Source organism: Camelus ferus, chromosome 12 (assembly GCF_009834535.1).
Source record: "Camelus ferus isolate YT-003-E chromosome 12, BCGSAC_Cfer_1.0, whole genome shotgun sequence".
Taxonomy (NCBI): Eukaryota; Metazoa; Chordata; class Mammalia; order Artiodactyla; family Camelidae; genus Camelus; species Camelus ferus.
The window spans coordinates 7383908-7403954 of NC_045707.1; the positions used below are offsets into that span (position 1 = coordinate 7383908).

The 20047-nt window shown below is 51.2% G+C and overlaps 1 protein-coding gene across 8 annotated transcripts in view; it reads right to left on the reverse strand.

The window, feature by feature from the left end:
* Positions 1-200: 200 nt before the first annotated feature.
* TTLL1 (tubulin tyrosine ligase like 1) overlaps positions 201-20047 on the reverse strand; it is a 28699-nt gene continuing 8852 nt past the window's right edge. For 7 of the 8 annotated variants that reach the window (XM_032492379.1, XM_014553102.2, XM_014553099.2 and 4 more), the window contains 8 exons: positions 17634-17842; positions 16350-16530; positions 15280-15414; positions 13922-14030; positions 9935-10078; positions 7256-7342; positions 4981-5144; positions 201-486 (listed from right to left, as the gene is read on the reverse strand). In XM_032492379.1, the coding sequence (XP_032348270.1) occupies positions 357-486; positions 4981-5144; positions 7256-7342; positions 9935-10078; positions 13922-14030; positions 15280-15414; positions 16350-16530; positions 17634-17842 (1159 nt within the window). In that variant the 3' untranslated portion in view covers positions 201-356. Of the gene's footprint in view, positions 487-4980; positions 5145-7255; positions 7343-9934; positions 10079-13921; positions 14031-15279; positions 15415-16349; positions 16531-17633; positions 17843-18015; positions 18070-20047 lie in introns of all 8 variants that reach the window. The other variant, XM_014553103.2, reaches the window with a different exon arrangement.

Genomic DNA, 20047 nt, shown 5'->3' on the forward strand with positions numbered 1-20047 from the left:
GGCTGAGCCCTTACCCCATGGGATCTGATTCCACCTCCAGGCAGACAGTGTCAAAACTGAGTTAAACTGTAGGACCCCTGGCGCCCAGCGGAAGAACCGCAGAATTGCTTGGTATGGGAAAAATTCTGACACATCTGGTGTCAGAAGTATCGTGAGTGTGAGAGCAAAGGGGAAACGGAGTTTTCCCCAGTAACAGACTCTTTTACCTTCCAAAGAAGGGCCTTTATTTATTTACAGGGTTTAGGAAAGGAAAAAGGCTCTAGAAAAAGGAAATTCCAAAATAAGTCTCCAGCAAGGGTGAGTACAGTGACAAGTTTGACCGAGTCCAGGCTGGAGTCTTTTCCTCCCGCTGGTGGTCACTTCCAGGTTGTGAGCACCGTTCTCCCTGAGTCTCTTGATCGGCCCCCTCGAGGCCCCAGCGACTGGCCGGGCCGACTTCTCAGCTCTCGGTCGGCCCCGTCACCCTGCGCCAGCTCCTCGTCGTACCTAGAAACGAAGAAAACACCTCCGGGATTCAGTGGCAGTGGCGCTGTGGCTTTAGTGCAGTCACCGGAGAGCAGCCTGGCCCCGGCCCCACACGTCTCCAGTCCGCCTGTCCACCAGGTGGCCTTGGCAGCCCTCCAAATACCACCCAAGGCCACAGAACATATGGATACAACCTTGTTAAATTGCTACTGTGGACGGTCCCCACCCCCTGCAGCTGACATTTTATACAGGCCACCAGACTGAATTTGGCCGTGACCCCAAAGGAAAGGAGTGAGACACCAGGGTAGCGAGGGAGAGAAGTGATGTCTGCAAACACTTTATACACAGCCTCTCACTCAGCTCCTCTGGGGCAAGTGTGACTAACCCCATTTCAAACAGGGAACGGGGTGAATGGCCCACCCAGGAGGAGGGACCAGGTCAGGGGGAGGCTCAGTACTTCACCCATAAGGCCAGTGTCGCCCCCACCGGCTGGGAACCAACCGGCCCCTCGTGCACCAGGCTTGTGTAGTAGCGCCAGAGCCTACAGCCTAGGCTTTTGCATCAGAAAGAACCGGCCGAGACCTTAGCACCCTGACCATATGGCACCTGGGTGATCCCCGGCCTTTCTTGCTGGGGTCTCCTATTCCACCATGGCTTCACCACACCTTCAGGACTCAGAATGGTCGGCATTAAGATCCCCACTTCCTGTTTGAGGCAAGTGGGGCTCAGAGAGGTTCACTCAGTGTGCTACAGTCACATAGCTGGTATGTGGCAGAGATAGGATTAAGTAAAACCCAGGACTTCGGATTCTTAATTCAGAACTTCTCACCCTGCAGATCAGAATGTGAAGTTTCTGTCTACAGCTAACGTGTGTTCACAGGTGTTACTGCTGACCACGCCCTAAGGCTCCTCTGTTCCCCAAAGACATTCATATCAAACGCAAAAGGTACTATGATGCTCAGTTATGTTGCATTAGCTAAATTTTGCTGATGTCTGGAAAAGGGTGTGTTTCTGTTATGAGTTTATTCCCAGAATCAGAATCTCTGTGGGTTAGACAGCTGAGGTTGAAGGATACATTTTCTGGTGGCAAACGGGGCTGAAAGGGAAAGGTAGGCAGGAGGAAGGCCAGTTCGCGGAGTGTTAGTTACACAGCAGACACGACAGAGTTTCCCTCCACCAGATGGGGATGTCGGACCACATGTGGGTCCCCCTCCCCAGCTCTCCCTGTCTCCCTAGGGAGAGCTGATGCTGGACACCAGGCGTTCTGCCTGTGGGGGGCTCTCCCGGGAGCCGCCCTGGCCTCTCCCCACCCCTAGGGACTCCCTGTTCACATGTTATCATTCTATTTCCTGTTCCATGTCCACATTACTGACCAAAGGGCTGGACTGGCTCACGGTCACCCCCAGCACCTCACTCCTGGGGGTGGGTGTGCAGTACGAATCTGCTGAATAAACAGAGGGCAGACCCACATGTGGGCTACCAGTACCACCACACATTTGTGCTGGTCTGTGCAGCTTGAAAACACGGAAGAAACAGAAATGAGCAAGTAGCTGGCATCCGGGACGGGCTGTTTCCAGGGATGGTGTGGCCACTGATAGAGCGAATGTGGAGGAGAATTAGAGACCGGATGGCTCTTCCCAGGCCCCTCCTGTGCTAGCGGGCCCTTTTCCTCGAGCTTTTGACAGGCAGAATCCACTCAGTCAGTACAGTATTATTTAAAAGGCTGTGAAACCCTCAAAACTGGGCCCTGGAGGGAGCAGATGCAAAGTGTTAGGCCTTGTGGCTCCAAGGCCAGAACGGTGATCTGGGGTGGCAGCAAGAGCCCCTATTTCTGGGTGCCAGCACTAGAGGTGTGACTGTAGACAAGTGAGCCTGTACCCTGGCTTCCTCCTCTTTGTGTGGGACACTCGGCAGGACTTCTGTGAGCAATCAATGGAATGCAGAGTGCCTGGCATGGCAAGAGGACAGGACAGTGCCCAGGATGTCAATCCTCCCTCCCCAACTCTGAGTCCTCCCTCCCTCCCTGCCCTGGGTCCTTCCCCATTCCCCTGTCCTTCCTTCCCCACCCCGGATCCTTCCTCCATCCCCCGGGTCCTCCCTCCCTGCTCTGGGTCCTGCCCCATCCCTCCAGGCCCTCCCTTCCCCACCCCAGGTCCTCCCTCTTTCCCCACAATGCACCACAGCTGTTAGCCAACAGGGGACTCTGACAGGTCGTTTGAAGCACAGGGGGCAAGTCCTGAATGGAAGGACTCAGAACCATGGGCCCAGCAGTGGAGCCTCTGTATTACCATATCTGGGGAGAGGGCGGCTAAAAGGATTGGGCAGGCGGGGTAGGAGGGTCACCTTTTCGTCTTTTCAGCTAAAAGCATGAAGTGTCTGACCTTAAACTGGAAACAGCGCATCTCCCTCCAAAAGGCAATGTGTTGACAGGGACAAAGCCGCCCCACAGGCTCCCAACAGCCGGCTTGCCACCACCCTCAGCTGGATGAAGGGGGACCCACCCAGCCCCTCACACTCCTGGCCAGACTCCTCCCCCGCCACGCACAGCCCCCCGTCTGTCTCAGGGGCCATCAGGACTGAGCCTACGAAGCCCTTCACCACAGCCTGAGGTCCGTCACACTCACGTCACCCTGCACCTCCCACAAGGCCAACCCCGGAGGCTCTGGACGTGCCCACGCTGGCCCCACCTCCACGCTCTTCCTCTGCATACTCAGACCTCTCCGTGGTCATCAGCAACCCCCATGCCCACGTCCTCCCCCTCACACTGGAAGGTCCCCTTCACTTTCCTGCTCTGAGACCTGGCTCTCCCTGAAGACACCGCTTCCCCTGCAGCCCCTCGAGTGGGCTGTTTCCTCTCCCACGATCATGCCCCTGGGACTGGAGCCCCTCCTCCCCCAAAACCTCCTTCCCAGGTCAGCAGAATTCACCACCCTTACCCCCGCCTTGTCAGTCACCTCTAATCCTCCAGGTCACTGCCCCTAATTCCTTAAGATTCAGGCTCTTGGCTCACTGTTGTGGGTGACTGCAGTGACCAAACAAACGAGACCCAGTCCCTGACCTATGGCCCTGTGTCTCTCCAACGACCTGTCCTCCACCCCGGCTCAGCCCCAGTCCCAGGGCAGCCGACTTCATCATGTTCAGTGACTGCACCCTGCACAAAACCTCAGCGTCAGCCTCTCTCTGACCTCTGCCCCTTCGCTTCCCAGCTCACTTCCCTACAGCCTGCCCCCAGCAACCCCCACCACCGGGCCACCAGCCGCCTCCCACCCTCTCACTGTCCTCATCGGCTCACATTCTGCTGCTCCCTGCCCTTCCCCCAAGCCTGGCAAGCACCCATCCCAGTCCTTCCACCCTCTGCCTACAGTGCCCCGCCCACAGCCAGATGTGCCGGGGAAACCACCAGCTGACTGGTCACACCTTAGGCTCTTGACCACCCCCTCGAGGCCCCACACACTTCCCCATGCCACACACTTACATCCACACTCACGGCAGAGGAGGGGACATGGACAAGCCTGGCCCCGGGCTCCGAAACCCCAGGCCGGCAGCATCACCAGCCGTGAGCCTGGCGTCTGTGTGCATGTGGCAAGTTCACCAGCTACTTCTGTTTTTCAAAAATGTTAAACGCACAATTCTCTTTTACAGAAGTACGTGATGTGACCCTAACATACTCAGTCCTTCGGGTCTGGGTGCCATCTCTTTCCCTCTCTCTCGGCTCCCCTTCCACTCCCTCCCCCCACCTCCAGCAGCGGTATCCGTGCTGACAGCATAATGCGTGTCCTTCCACACCTCCCAGCCCGTCTGCTCCCAGGGGACCCACCACACATGGACATGCCTGTCTCACACACACAGAGGGGCAGGGGTGCTAGGGCCGGAGTTTGTTTCACATGGATCATATTCCGCACCCTTTTCTGCAACTCGCTTTCCTCCCTCAGCCTCCCGGGCCCATGGCAAAGCTCTGGGTCAGTCCTTCTAACCTCCACTGACTGGTCTACGGTATGAACAAATTGTACCTAGTTCAGCCGCTGCCATCCTGACGGGCTCTCACTCTCCCTCACTTTGGGTTCTGGACCAAAGCCTTTGTTTCTGCACGTGTAAAACGGAGCCAATTACAACCCTCACCTCACAAGGCTGCTGGGGAAATAAAACAATGTGTGTCAAGCTGCTGTTGTCATTTCTCTTCCTCCCAACTCTGTAAGACTGACCATATTGTCCATTTAAGGTGTATGCGCTGTGGCTTAAAGAGATGGCGGCTTCCTCAGGGTCACACCGCTTTCAGGGGTGGACCAGAGAGTGGCCAGCACGTGGTAAGAGCTTTATTAAATTTCTTATGCACAAGACTAGACAGCAGCCTAGCACCCAAGCACTTGTCTGCTACAAGACCTATCTCATCGCAGCAATAAACAAAATATTCTACCAAGCAAGTTGAGTTCACACACACAGAAAATCCCAGCTGGGCCTTGGCTCCCCCCCGAGTCTGAAACACACAAGGCCAACTGCACAGTTACACAAACTCACAGAATTTCGTAGTTGCCAAGAACTTCCTTCGGGGGTGACTTGTTCCATTTACAGTCTGGAATTTCGCCATTAGGGACCGCGATATTGAGGGTGTCATTAATCAGGTTATACTTAAGGATTCGATCGTTGGCAGTGCTGGAGGTGAGAGACGGGGACGCATTAACCTGCGAGAGGAAAGAAATCACATTCTTCACTTGGACAGTTACTCCTCCAGAACGAGAGCGTGCGCTGCAGAAGAAACCCAGGCTACCACGCAGTGTAGGGGAGGCTGTCATTTCATACTGTTAGCATCCAGCACCTTCAGGAAGCATTTTACTATCCATTTTATTAGTCATCACGTGAAATATAAATAACACTTAAAGACAGGATTAGGAATAGAATCTACACACATCACGCAAATAAAAACTTAGGTCAACGTATATCACAAACATAATTTCAGTGTCTACCTATGTGCTGAGCTCTGTCCTAAGTACCAAAAGCTGGAACCTTAAGTACCAAGCAAGAGCTTTGCTGGAATCAGTGACCAAATGACCCTGAACAAGTAACATCATGGATTGAAGTCAAAGTTCATGGACCCCTGAGGGTACAGAGTGCATGCCTGGCATATATGAGGTCCTGGGTTCAAGTCCCAGTACCTCCACTAAATAAATACATAAATAAATAAATAAACCTAATTACTTTCCCCCTCTACTTACAAAAAGAAGAAGAAGAAGAAACAAAGTTAATGGACCCCTTTTCCTGGACCCTTTTTTCTGAAGAGTAAGGGCTACCTCACCAACAAAGCAGCATTGAGGAACCCATCCAGTCAATGGACAGTCAGTCCCAGAAGGCCTCTGAGGAGCTAAGCAATGTCACAAAATCCGCAGGTTCAAATGCAGGTATCTACTCCGTGGACAGTCCCGCAGGCCCTCAGTCAGTACCTATTTACTCTTATCTGAGGCACAGTTGGTGACATGCTTGGCTGTTTTCTCAGGCCACGGGAGAGAAGATACAGCAACTGTGTAAGAGGTGAGACTTCTCCCAAACAGACTGTGTCTCTGTGCTGCCAGCAGGGTGGCTGATGACACAGTGACAGGGGCTGTATGGACCTCAGGTGCCCCTGAAGTTACCACTGTTGTGTATCGCGTGACACCGTAATTCTTACTACAAACGTACTACAGTTAAGACCTGTTACTATTTTTTTATTATTATTATTATTATTATTATTATTATTATTATTATTATTATTATTATGGGGGGAGGTAAGTAGGTTTATTTATTTATTTATTCTTAGAGGAGGTACTGGGGATTGAACCCAGGACCTCATGCATGCTAAGCATGTGCTTTACCATTTGAGCTATACCCTCCCCCCAAGACCTGTTACTATTTTAGAAGTAACGTTTACAGTTAAGATCCTGGCTCATCAAGAAAAGCCTGACTTCCATTCAGGTTACTCTGCTAAAGATGGAGGAAAAGAAAACAGAAATACATTTATATCTACGTAGATAAGACTGAGCTGTCTGTCTGTCTCTGTGTATACACATGTATCTCTACACACACAGAATACAAGTCACCTGGAAGACACTGGAACACAGCTCACTTCCTAGTAACCTGGCTCTCCCGGTAGCTTCCAGTGTAGGGGTCCCCACTGACCTTCCCTACAAGGATCACCCTCTCCATGACTTGCTCTTGAGTCAGCCTTCCTGGCTCGAAAAGGGATTGAGCTAAAGGGCCTGAGCCGCCCCCGCCACGTGGGCATGGCAGAGGACATGGCACTCCGAGGCTCAGGCAGGGAGATGAGCCCACAGAACGGACAGCCTGCCCTCAGAGGCCTGGCTCCTCCTCGTGGCCGCAGAGCAGGACAACCCTGGCAGGGTGGGCTCCACGTCCAGGCCCAGGTGGGCGTGTCAGCACCACCGCCTCTGTCATCAGGAAAAGGGTGTGCGCACCTCGCCCTTTCTAGAGCAGCCATCACTACATCCTGTCTACGCCTTGAAATAGGCAGATGAACCCACTTCCAAACTATGTCTTCCTCCAAAGAGGACCACGCTCCTTATCTCTGGACAGAATGCCACCACTTCCCAAGGGCTTCCGGGTCTGTGAGCTCCTTTCCTGAACAGGAACAATGTCCCACAGGAGGACAGGGCAGGGCCTCCGGAGCACCTGCCCCCGTCCTGCCACCCCCCGACCCCGGCCTGGGAAACGTCTGGCGGGGGGCACCATGGAGCCAGGGGCGGGGCGGGGGCACCGGAAGGGTGGCAGGCAGCCAGGCAGCGGCCAGGCAGCGCGCAGTTACCTCGATGAGCCAGGGCTTCAGCCTGTCGTCGATGATGATGTCGTAGCCGTAGCACTCAAAGCAGTGCTTGTCGTTGTTCATCACCGGCTGCGGGGAGAGGGCCAGCGGGTCACAGCCAGTGCCAAGAGGGCCCCCTCAGACCCACCCAGGGGTGGACGCGACGCTGAAGCAGCAGGACCCTCCTCACGGTGGTGAGGTGCCGGCTTCCCATCTGTGACCCCGGCTCCCCAACTCTGCCCCGCCTCCTCCCTTCCTCCCCTTGCTCCCCCTGCAGGGTTCAAAGATGGAAGCTCTCCTCAACCTCAGAAGTGGGGTTTATGACGCAGTCACCGGTGTCTCCACGTCTCCTTCATTGGAGGCGTGATGGCCAGCAAGGAATATGTCCAGCGGCACAAGACTGTCCTCAGAGCGGACAGAAGTCCAGCTCCAGGCCCAGGGCACCCAGAGTTTAGGCCTGCGCAGCCTCGCCACACACACACACACACACACACACACACACACACACACACACACACTCAGTCCACCAGGCTGCCAGTCCCCTCAGGCTCTTTGCGATGCTCGGGGCCAACTTACCAAACTCTTTTCTGTGACAAAAGTCAAATCCACTTAAAATTTTTTTTTTTTTAAATTCCATTTCATAAACTATTTACCCAGTGCATACAAACCCACCAGCTGCTTGTTTACAACACAGATTCCCAGGCCGCCCGGGTTAAACTCTCCAGGAGAAGCCCACCAAGAGCAGTGCCACAGGCTCCCGGGGCCTCTAACGCCCCCCCAGCAAGAACACGGACACCAGAGTGAGGCCTTTCTACACATCAGAGGGTGCGTGGACCCCACTTAAAACACTGGACTTCGAACAGGAAACGCCTAAGGGGGAGAGAGCCCAGGGTAGCCCTACTCCCTGAAGGAAAACCAGCCTGGGTGGGCTGTTTCATCACGTGGAAATTTAGTGAAATCACATTTCCACTGAAAGTCTGGTGTCCTAAGTCAGTGCTCACACCACTGTCCCAGAAAGCCTCCACGGAAAAGGAAGTCGCTAACCGTGTCTGGCCCTTCAAGCCTGCCACCCCCATGCTGTGGCTCTCAGCTTCTCCGTCCTGTCCCGTGCCCTGGGTCCACCCCCTGCACCAGGCCCTTCTGCTGCCTTCCTGCAGCCTCCTGCCTCCCTCCCTGCCTCTTCCTCAGATTCCCGGAAGGCAACACACCTGGTAAAACAGAGTGACCAAATATTTACCAAGTGAATAAAAACTGAATACATAAATCCTTGCTCCCCAAACCCTCAGGGCCTTAGAAATCCAACAGCTTTTCAGGCCAGGAGGCTGAAGCCCAGGAGATGCTCAGAGGCACCTTCCAGAGGATTCAGGCTTGAGACAGGCCCAATACCTGGGGCCGGGATACAGGTCTTCTTGATTGAACAGCCAACGCATTCTCAAAGCTCTGCCAATCAGGGAGACGAAAGGGGGCCAGGAAAGGGGGTGGAAGGGCTGCTTTAATCAGGCATTAAGGCTCGCACATCGCCTATGTTATAGCCGCTGGTGCGTACCTTCCTAAAGCGTGAGTTAGCCTCCGCTGAGTGCGTTCACACAACAAGCCCAAGACATCAGTGTCGCGATCCGGATTTCACAGAGGAGCACTCGAGGCCCAGGGAGGGTGGGCGGTCACCTGTGCCAAGTCACCCGCAGTGCTTGGCTTGAAATCTGAGCCCAGGACTCCCCCTCACATCCCCACCGCGAACCCCACCCAAGCTGTCAAGGTTCAAGACACGGCTTCCATGGGGTGGGAGACGTGGCCCCTAAGATGCTTCTCTCCAACAGTTAACTAGACTAACTAGACCCTGTTTTTTCCCCTTCAAGCCCTCGCTGTAAGCTGGAGGCACAGACTGAAGGGAGAGAGGGCCTCAATCTTCCACTTGGAAGGTCTCACGTCAATATTTCTACATACGTCCACCTTGCTGCCAAACCCACATCACACTTTCTCCAGAACAGAAACGTCACTTGTTTCTGACTCCGTGGAGTGAACTCTTTCTTTTTACAGCCCCTCAGCTCCAAGTGTATGGGCACCGACTGCAGTCTGGGACTGGTTTCGGCACTAAAACAGCAGCCTGCGTGCTGGTGCTCCAGGGTTTATTCCCTCCTTTTCCTTCAAAAATAGACGCGCACCTGCTTTAGAACAGTAAAACAAAACACAAACGAAAACCGCGCACCAGCCAATAGATAATGAGACTTGAAGTGGAAAAAAAGAGAGGATCTCTCCAGCCCCAGATGTCTATGAAATAACAAAGCAGGAAGCCTGCGAACAAGGAGGCTACTGACAGTCCATCTCCAAAACATCAGCTTACGCCCAAATATTATCAATTCAGCGGACACAGGAGTGTGACGCTGACGTCACAAGGACTCTGCCCTCTTGCAGAGGTGCCGGGGCTGTGGTGGCACCGCGGGGAGCCGGCCCCTCCCTCCCCAAACCACGCTGGCCTCTGGCAGACATGTAGGAGGTGAGACCCTAAACACTGGTTTTAGCCAAAGAACAAGAAGTACCCCCAAAGCCCAAACTCTGGTTGGGTTTGTGTTTTCTCCTTCATGCTCTCTGCTCCCAGGGCTCCCAGCCACAAACGCTTCCCCCTCCCCCCGCTTCTGGGACTCATGGCCCCAACCCCACCTCCAACCCACTCCCAGGACTCACAGCCACGGCCTTCAGGGACTGCACGATGATCCAGTGGATCTCGTCGAACAGCTTGCTGGTCACCTCCTTGCCCCGGGTGCTCTCCAGGTAGAGCCGCAGGTTGTTCACGGTCCACTTGCCCCCGTGGATGTGGTTGTAGTCCTCCTGGTGACGGAAAGGGTGCGGGGTCCAGGCAATGCACCCAGAAGACCCCAGCGCCTGTTCTCACCCTTGAGCGTTTCCTGGTGCCTCCTCCATGAGGGGCAGGCACCCAGCAACCTGGCAGCCTGACCCTGCCCCACAGGGAGCTGGGCCTCCTCCTCCTCCATGTGACATTATTAAAGTACACTCATCCCTCAGTATGTGCAGGGGATTGGTTCCAGGACCCCACTCAGATTCCAAAATCCTTGGATGCTTAAGTCCCTTAAATACAATGGCCTTGTATTTGCATTTAACCTACACACATCCTGCCCATCTCCAGTATACTTTAAATCATCTCTGGATTACTTGTAATATCTCATGTGATATAAATGCTATGTAAATAGTTGCCAGTGAGCAGCAAATTCAAGTTTTGCTTTTTGGAACCTTCTGGGATTTTTTTTTCCCCAAATATTTTCAATCCATGGTGGTTGAGTCCACAGATGTGGGACCCTTGGATGCAGAGGGCCTACTGTGCGCAACTCTAGTCTTCTCACAGTTAATCATTTATTCCTTCCAGCGCACACTGCGGAGTGCCACCAGACGCCCCTTTAAGACCAAGGCACTCATTCTCCCAGCAGGGACCCTCCGGGAGCTGCCCGTGGCTAAAAGGGCCTGCCTAGTCCAAGTTTACACCTCTCCTGGGGCAGTCCGCAGCCAGTGACAGGTTGATGCCAGGGTTCTGGCCCCTACCTCCAACAGGGACAGCTCTGCAGGGCCACCCAGCTGCACTGTGTCCCAACTTGATGCTCTCTTTGCCTGGTCTGGTCCCCTCCACTACCAGTGTTGCTCCTGACATCCTGTGCAGTAAAACTCCTACATGCTCATCTCTGCTTCCTGAAGAAGCCATCCCGGGATGTACCCTGCCAGGCGCTCCGGTTCAGGAGCCCCGCACACAAGCCTCCCTCACAAGGTCCCATCAGGAAGGCTCAGGCTCAGAGAGGTCCCGCTCCTTGTCCAAGCTTTCATCCCGGCTGCGGCCAACCTGGGACCTGAGCCCAGCTTTACTGATGCCAGTTCAGTGCTCTGTCTATTGCTCTGACCCTGATCATTAATTCTCCACATGCCGCCTCTTTTGGAGGCAAAAAGCTAGAAAATACTGAAGTAAAGTAGAAATTTTAAGATTGGGATTTCATTTTCCAAGTATAAAGTGGAGAACTGTGAACTAAAATAAACCAGCCTAATAATGAACAAACACCACAGACTCAAAGCAGACCCTGCTTATATATAAAAACCAAAAATTAACCATATTTTTTAAAGTACCTCTTCAAGGTCAGAGACAAATTCCTTTTACATACTAGTTCTCATTAAAATACCTTAAAAGATGAGGTGTTCAAGCTTGTTTACCTCAAAGAGGCTCAAATATATCATTCAGTGTTCGTACCCCTCAAAAAAGGACTTGTATTCCTAAAAGAAGTTACAGAAAATCCTGGCTAACTGTCCAGAAATCCCTTTCCTTTCCCAGTCACAGATTCTCATCACTGTCAAGAATAATTTGTTTACTTAAAAAAGTTCTAGAGGCATAAAGTATACACTTTCTGGGGGTGGGGGGGTATAGCTCAGTGATAGACCAGTGCTTGGCGTGCTCCAGGTCATGGGTTCAATCCCCAGTGCCTCCATTAAGGGACAAAAATAAGTAAGTAAATAAAGTACATACTTTATGCAAAAAAGTCTCTTACACATGCCTAGATATAAAAAACCTTAAACATCTGGTTTTGGGCCTGTAGGAAAGTTATTTTATCACAATTATCTCAGAACACTTTTATCATATCAACTCACAAACATCCCACATTTCAGGACCCATCCCTGCTCCTTTATCTCCTTCGAGGCCTCATCCTCCACCCTGGGAAACCCCCAGCAGTCAGGATTAATCTCGCCTCCTGGCGGGCCCCCCCCACCCCCCACCCCCCCCCACCCCCCACCCCCGTGTGCTCAAGGCAGCACTGAGGTCTCCTGCCCTTTCCTTATCATCAGTCCTCTGCCTGCTGGATTCTGAGCTTCCTGGGGGTGGGGGACATGTCCTGGCAACCTGCCCCAGAGTAGGGGGCGGAGATCTGCACCCAGAGGCACTCAGTGGGCATTTCAGTGGCCAATAGAACATCTATTTTCTCTGCAGTTCTAAATTAGAGCCCCGTGAAGCTTTCATTCAAGGCTGAAACTGAGCTTTCTCAGACTAAGCACTTCCTTACATCAAAAAGCAAAGCACCGACAAACAGGGCCAGCGTGGAAAGCATGCTGCTTCTGGTGCAGGTGGAGGTGCCAGCCTGAAGCACTGCTTCTGCTCTCTCCTCCTGTGGTTTTTAAAAACTGGCTTCTGTTTCTTATTGATGGAAATAGTGACCCAGCTGACTGGTGTCCTGAGAAGGCCCTTTGAATGGGACCCTCCCCATTTCATTCTGGCATCCCTGGGGCAAAGAGGCTTTGCAGGCCAACACACTGCACACTGTCCTCAGGACACTGAGTAGACTGGAAGTCAGTCACTGTCACCTCCTACCCCATCCAGACTTCGTTAAATGTGCGACTTGGCTATGAAGGGTCTGGGGTCAGTGCTCAGCTTTCTCCAAATGACTGATAAGTCTTGTGCTGTGTCACGTGGAAGATATTTTCCCAATTCTTATGAATAAGGCCTTGGCCAAGTCAGTTCTCCTCTAACTGTAAATACTGTAACGACGATGCTCTCTCGGTTTGCTCTCGGGAAAACCTGGTGGGTAGGTGAATCAGGCCACACGCGGAAGCCAGTTGCCACCCTCAGTGAATGGTGACCATTGTCCTTTCATGACCAGCAAGGTACAAACCAGGGATCCTGTTTGCAGATGAGGAGGCCCAGGGAGGCGGGGGGACTTCCCCAAGTCACACAGAGGGTAAGTGATGGATGTGGGACTGAGCCCAGCTTGGTCTGACCAAACCCTTCAGTCGGTTACTCAGAAAAGCTTGTTTTTCCTCTAAAACGACAGGGGTATTCAGGCTCCCATTCAAGCAAGATCCAAACAGAAGAGTCATTCATAAAGAAAGGAGACCTTCAGGACTTCTTCATTAGGATGGGACTGAAGCCCCAAAGCCTGCCCAGAACCTACAACGTCCCACGGGTCCTGTGTCCTGGCCCTCACTGGCTTCTCCAGGTCCCTCTCACTCCACCACCCTCACTTCTTTCAGCTCTTGCAATGCTTCTTCCTGCCACAGGGCCTTTGCACCTGCTGTGGTCTCTGCTCAAGCAGCCTCTGACCACCTGGACTATGGGCCCCTCCATTCCATGCTCTTCCAGGCCTGCGTTCCTTACCTTCAGAGCATGCATCTCAGTCTGTGATGACATGTTCATCGGTGTGATGATCTGGTGACCATCCCCCCCCAGGCTCTAGGCGCCATGAGAGCAGGGAACAAGGAAGTTTTTGCCCATCACCATAGCCCCAGCGCCTGGCACTGGACCAACCCAGGCAGGTGCTCAGTGATTATCTGTTCAATGACTGAATGTCCTCTCATATAATGCTCCCAATAACCCCATGAGGTAGTAATATTATCACCTTTTACAAATGGAGAAACCGAGGCTCTGGGAGTTAAAGGAACTTGCCCAAGGTCACAGAACTAGAAAGACAGGGCTTGAAGGTGAGACTTCCTTTCTCCAAGTGTCCCACTGCCACCCCAGGCTGACACTCCTGGGACAACCACACTGGATTCCTGGGGCTCCCACTCCTCACCAGTGCCAGGGCATCTTAAACACACTCCTGTACCCACCCGCCCTCTCCTGCAAAGAGAAAAAGAAAGAAATCCACAGTCAGTCCATTTCCTTAAGTTCAAGTGACAAGAAACACTTACCCCATGTTTCTGAATGGCGACGTTGGTGAGATGGACAAACATGTTATCTAACTCGCTGGTGCTCGGGGTGTATTTCACTGTGCAGAAGCGGCAAAATCCAAGTTTATACCTAAGTGGGAATTCAGATTAATTCAGTACTCTGAGGATAAGCGTAAATAAAATATAACACTTTTTCTCCTAAAAGAGCTGCTCTTTTTGCTTTAAACCTTTCAAAAAGCTGCTTTTTAATTTTTCATGGTTCTTTTTACATAACAGCTTTATTAAGACATAATTCATATGCCATATTACTCATCCACTTCACGTGGACAACTCAATGGTTTCTGGTATTTTCGGAGCTGTGCAGCCATCACGACAATCAACTGCACAATGTCTGCATCCCCCCAAAAAGAACCCTGTGAACATGAGCAGTCACTCCCCAACCCCAGTGCTGGGCAGATAACAATCTGCTTTCCATCTCTAATGTTTTGCCTGTCCTGGGCGTGTCATATAAGTAGAACTGTACACGTGGCCTTCTGTGTCTGGATTCTTATACTGAGCATGCCCGCAAGGTTAAAGAGCTGCTTTTTTTTTTAAATTGAAATACAGTTAGTTGAAAATGTTGTGTCAATTTCTGGTGTACAGCATAATGCTTCCATCATACATGAACATACATATATTCATTTCCATATTCTTTTTCACCATAAGTTACTACAAGATATTGAATACAGTTCCCTGTGATATACAGTATTAACTTGTTTATCTATTTTATATATATTAGTTAGTATCTGCAAATCTCAAGCTCCCAATTTATCCCTTCCCACCCTCTTCCATGCTGGTAACCACAAGTTTGTTTTCTATGTCTGTAAGTCTGTTCCTGTTTGGTAAATAAGTTAGTTTGTCTTTTTTTTTTTTTTCAGATTCCACATATAAGTGATATCATATGGTATTTTTCTTTCTCTTTCTGGCTTACTTCAGTTAGAATGACAATCTCCAGGTCCATCCATGTTGCTGCAAATGGCATGATTTTATTATTTTTTATGGCTGAGTAGTATTCCATTGTATAAATATACCACAGCTTCTTTATTCAGTCATCTGTTGATGGACATTTAGGTTAAAAGAGCTGTTTTTTATTTTCAAGATTCACATTAGCATCGAGGTTTCCATCTTACACGACACAGACCACGTGTCAGGCACGTTGAGCTCCACTGACCCTCCTAACGGCGGGGAGTAGGAAGTATCACGTCAAAGCAGTCAAGAATGGAAACGGGGGGAGGGTGCAGTGGCAGAGTGCCTGCTTAGCACACATAAGGTCCTGAGTTCAATCCCCAGTACCTCCAATTGAAAAAAAAAAAGAATGGAAACAGAACTCCAGCTCTTACATGTAGCAGCGCAGCGGGCGGTACGTGGACACCAGAACATACAAGCGCAGGTCGAACTTCCTGCCGCCGATTAGTAATGGGTTGTTGATGTACAGAGAGATCACATAGGCTTCCTTCGTAGACTGAGACACAAACCTGGGCGTGTCAGAGAAGTTGAAATTAGATGCAAAGACCAGAGGTGACAAACTCGCTGCCTCCCATTAAGTGAGAGGCCGGTTCATAGGGGAGAAAATGGAGAGGTGGTGCCCACAGAGGACCCCCGATCCCATGTCCCCGCCCCAGGGGACAGTGCCAGCAGCCCCTGAGACTCCATCAGGGAAGTGTTTCCTGCACTGACCCACCCCAGGGGCTACGTTCAGTAAGACTTAAATGCAGTTCCCTGCCACTCCTGGGAACACAGAGTGTGGTGTTCCCTGCCACAGCTGGAAAGGATGGCACTGACGTGACCTCCAGGCATTTCCTGGCAGTTAAGGACTCAAAGGCAAAGAGTGAGCCCTAGACTAAATCCCTGGTGTTTTTGCTTCCAAGGGGCCCGCAGCCCCGGGAGCAGATCCACCCAGCCCGCCACCTAGGTCAGCTGTTGTACTGGGTGCACGCGCTGCCTGGCGCCTGGGGGTGGATGAACTCGGTCCACCCCCACCTCGCCCCCCTCAGGCTGCTGCTGAGTGTCCCCAGTTTACCCCGATGAGAAATCTAAGAGTCTAAACAACAAAATTTACCCAGATGGTAGGTGTCAGACAGGAGTTCAAGCCCAGGTACCCAAGCATTAAGCACGTGCCTCACCCCCTCAGAAACACTGACTGACCAGTTCTCCCCACCACTTTCAGAACAAAGAGTGGCCCACGAGGCTCCCTGCTGCTGAGACCTCTGCTGGTTTACGTGCCATCCCTAGGTGAGATTCTACGACTGATGGCACTATTGTGGTCACAGAGCCTTGCCCTGGGCGCCATGTGTACACAAAAAACTGCACGCCTGGAAAAGCAAGTATGGGCCACCCAGCCCGTGGCCAAAAGGCTGAGGATGACACGAGACTTCTGCCGGGAAGCGAGCAGAATGGGTTCCCCACTCACGAAGATGTTTTGCTGTCTCGGGACCACTTTTTGATTTGTGAGAGCTTGTTGATCAGGAAGATGCCCTTTCCCTGGGCTTTGCCGCAAGGCTTCATGATCCAGGTGCTGGAGGGGCTTTTCCTGAACTCCTCCACAAACAGGTTGTAGTCAGCCGGCAGCATGTAGGTGACCGGAACAAAGTCTGAGAGGAGACAACGGTTAGCCAGCCCGAAGGGGGCCAACAACAGCAAAACACTGCCACCGCCTTTCCAGGGCCTGTTTTGTTCCCCCACGCCCCCACCCAGCATCTCACAGAGTGAGGACTTCCACCATTCAGACCCTGAACAGCACAGGCACACCTCGATTACTGCACTTCACAGACACTGCATTTTCTACAAATTGAGGGTTTGGGGCAACCCTGCACCAAGCAAGTCTATCGGAACCATTTTTCCAACAACCTTTGCTCACTTCATGTTTCGGTGTCACATTTTGGTAATTCTCACAGTACTTCAAACTCCTTCATCTGTGATCAGTGATCTCTGATGTCACTACTGCAAAAAGAGAACTACTCGCTGAAGGCTCAGATGGTCAGCATTTTTCAGCAGTAAAATATTTTTAAATGAAGGTAGGCGTATTGATTTTTCCGACATAATGCTATTGCACACTTTAGTGTGAAGATAACTTTTATTTGCAATTGAAAACCAAAAAATCAGTGTCACTTGCTTTATTGAAGTATATGCTTTATTTTGGTGGTCTGGAACCCTACCCACGAGATCTCCGAGGTCTGCCTGTAACGAGTTCTCTCTCTTAGCTGTGTGCTAAGTACTTTACAAATCTGTATCGTTTAATCCCATGGCAACCTGTGAGCTAGGTAGGTACCGTTATCTTTCCCATTTATCAGATGAGGAAACTGAGGCCCAGAGAGGTCTCATATAATTTTCCCCAGGTATGTAAAGGGATTCTGAAACTATCTGACAGCCCCGCTGTTCTCACCACATGGGACAGGGACACATGGCTCTCCCTTGGCATTGCTGGATACAGTAATGACCCCTCCTGGCAGCCTGTAGCTCAGGAAGTGGCCCCCTGGTCCTGTGCACATTCAGGCGCTCACACAAACTCAGATTCCAAAGTTGAGCCACCGCCCTCTCCCTATCCTGGAGACATCTGGAATGAGGGAGGCACCCACTATTTGCACAAACACGTTCACCCATCAAAGCCAACAACAGTCACCATCTCATGCCTTGTGCCACTGACGTAAAACCTTTAAACTATTTAAAACATAAGGCCAGCAAAAAGGGCACGAACCCAGATAGAGGTATTTTCCATTTTCATCTTTTTCTGCCAGAGGACTCCCTTCCTTCTCCAGCTCCTTCCTGTATCTTTTGATGTTCTTCACCATCAGATCCTTCCGCGTCAGTTCATAGTGGTTGGGAAAGTGGTTGACTATCTGATCGTCCGAGAGCCGGTAGCCGGTCTCCACACTGAAGACACTGCGGATGGTCTGCACGCTCATCCTAAGAGAGAAGCACAGATGGGCGTGCAGGACGAGGCTCGGGCACGTGCGCGTGCAGGCAGGTCTCCTTAAAGCCCTGGGACTCCTGACCTGGAGCAAGATCCCTCAGGGCTCACCTGTCCCCACCCGGTCCCCACCCCACAGCGGCACAGGGTACGGGCCCAGTGACTGTACCTGGACTGTCCGAGGCAGGAGCACTTGTGACTCTTCCCTGAACGGTTTCACTCTCTGGCACAGAGTAAACCCTCAGTAAATGTTTATCGGTTAATAATAACACTGATTATTGATAATAAACTAAAGAAAGACAGACGCCTTCAGACTCTGAAGTCAGGAAACTCACTGACTCAATATCTGCACCCAAAGCCAGGAAGGACAGGGACCCCTCAAAACCCAAATCCCAGGGGTTATTAAGGGCCCTGAGTCAGCACTTTATATTCCTGGAGAGCGAGATCCCTGCCAGGCCAGCTAGACTGCAAAGCCCCCAGTGAAACGAGTTGAAAGAGAAATGGATTCCTTCTCACTCTCTAAGAAAGCCAGTCTCCCTGCCACACCAATCCGTCCTCACTCGCCCCCCAGAGAACCACAAAGGACAGAAGGGCTGGCACCCACAAGGGAGCCGCGGAGCCACGAAACAAGGCAGGTCATCCAGTGGCCTCTCACTCTGCCGTCCCTGCCCCCAGCCACCCCCACCTCACAGCACCAACCAGAGGTTTCTTTTGATTCCATAATCATTAGAATAAAAGACTTAATTTTTTTTTTTATTATAGGAGAGCTCAACCAAAGGCAGAAGCAGAGGGGAAAGTGTAACAGTAGCCCATTACCCAGCTTCAGGGGTCACTAGCCAGTCTTGTTCTATCTATACCCCAACCCCTCCCCACAGCACTGGCTTTTTTTGAAGTAATTCCCAGACATTATATCATCTCATCTAAAATATTCCTGTTGGAATCTGTAACACTTAAGGACTCCTTTTTATACCATACGATTTCTTATTTTATACCATTATCACAACTTAAAAAAAAAAGGAGTAGTAATTCCTAAATATCATCAACTATTACTCAGTGTTCAAATCTCCCTGTCTGATCAATATTTTTTACAGCTTTTGCAAATAGAGGCCAGGCCCTCTGATTTGGTGGCTGATGGCCACATGGCCACAACATCCTCTGTTCACTGATTCGGTGGGTGACATTCTTCATCACGTAAGACAAGCTATTCCAAGCTCGCTGTCCCTTTCTTGCCAAGAAATGTACAAGACATTTGTGGAGAGAAGCCCCTGTTGTCCTTAAGGGCATCCTGGACCAGCCAAGCCCCAGCGGACCTGCCAGCTGACAGGAGACGCATGAGTGAGCCCAGACAGGATCAGTGAACTCCTACCAGACCAGAAGAACCACTCAGCCAAGCCCATAAACTCACGTGCAATAAAAATGGTTGTTGTTTTAAGCCCCTTAAATTTTGCAACGTTTGTTACTTACCATCAGTCTGGCGATAGATAACCCATACGCCCCCTCCAGCACAGACACTGTTCACGTTTTCACCCTGCTGCTACTTCCTGCCCATATGCAAGCTATTTCTGCAGACTGACTATCAGAATTCAAGTACAATTTCATGTTTTTCTTCACACGTGTTCCATTTTCCAAGTTGTTTTATAATCATCATAATCATTTTAACGGTTATACCATAATCCACTTGGTTAATGCAGTTACCTCTCCTCAACCACTTCACATTTAGTTGTTTACAATATTTTTCCCTGTCCAGTTCTTAAGACCTGACAGTACACTTAATGGTTAAAACATTAGATCTCAAGATATCAGATAGCTAAAGTGATCATACTATTTAGTCCTTTGTTCTCTCTCATTCTCTTTTTTGGTTAAGAATAGCTCCAAAACGCTTCTCGGCATGAAGAAGGGAACGCTCAACTCCCCCCCAGCATTTGACTACCTACCCAGAGAAGCCAAAAGAATGCACTGAGTTCTGCCGGGCCCACGGCACAGGGCGGCGGGACACCAAAGGAGCAAGGACAGGACAGTCAAGTTCAGCCTGGATCAGGGCTCTGGATAAATTACCTCATTTTACCTTTGACAAGAAAGAATGTAAACCTGGCACTAAACCATGGGCAGATGCTAACCACTCCATAAATCCCTCCCCACCTGCATTCCGTGCTCCTGAAGGAAAATCAGGCTGTGGTTTAAAGGGCAGGTAACTTGACTGC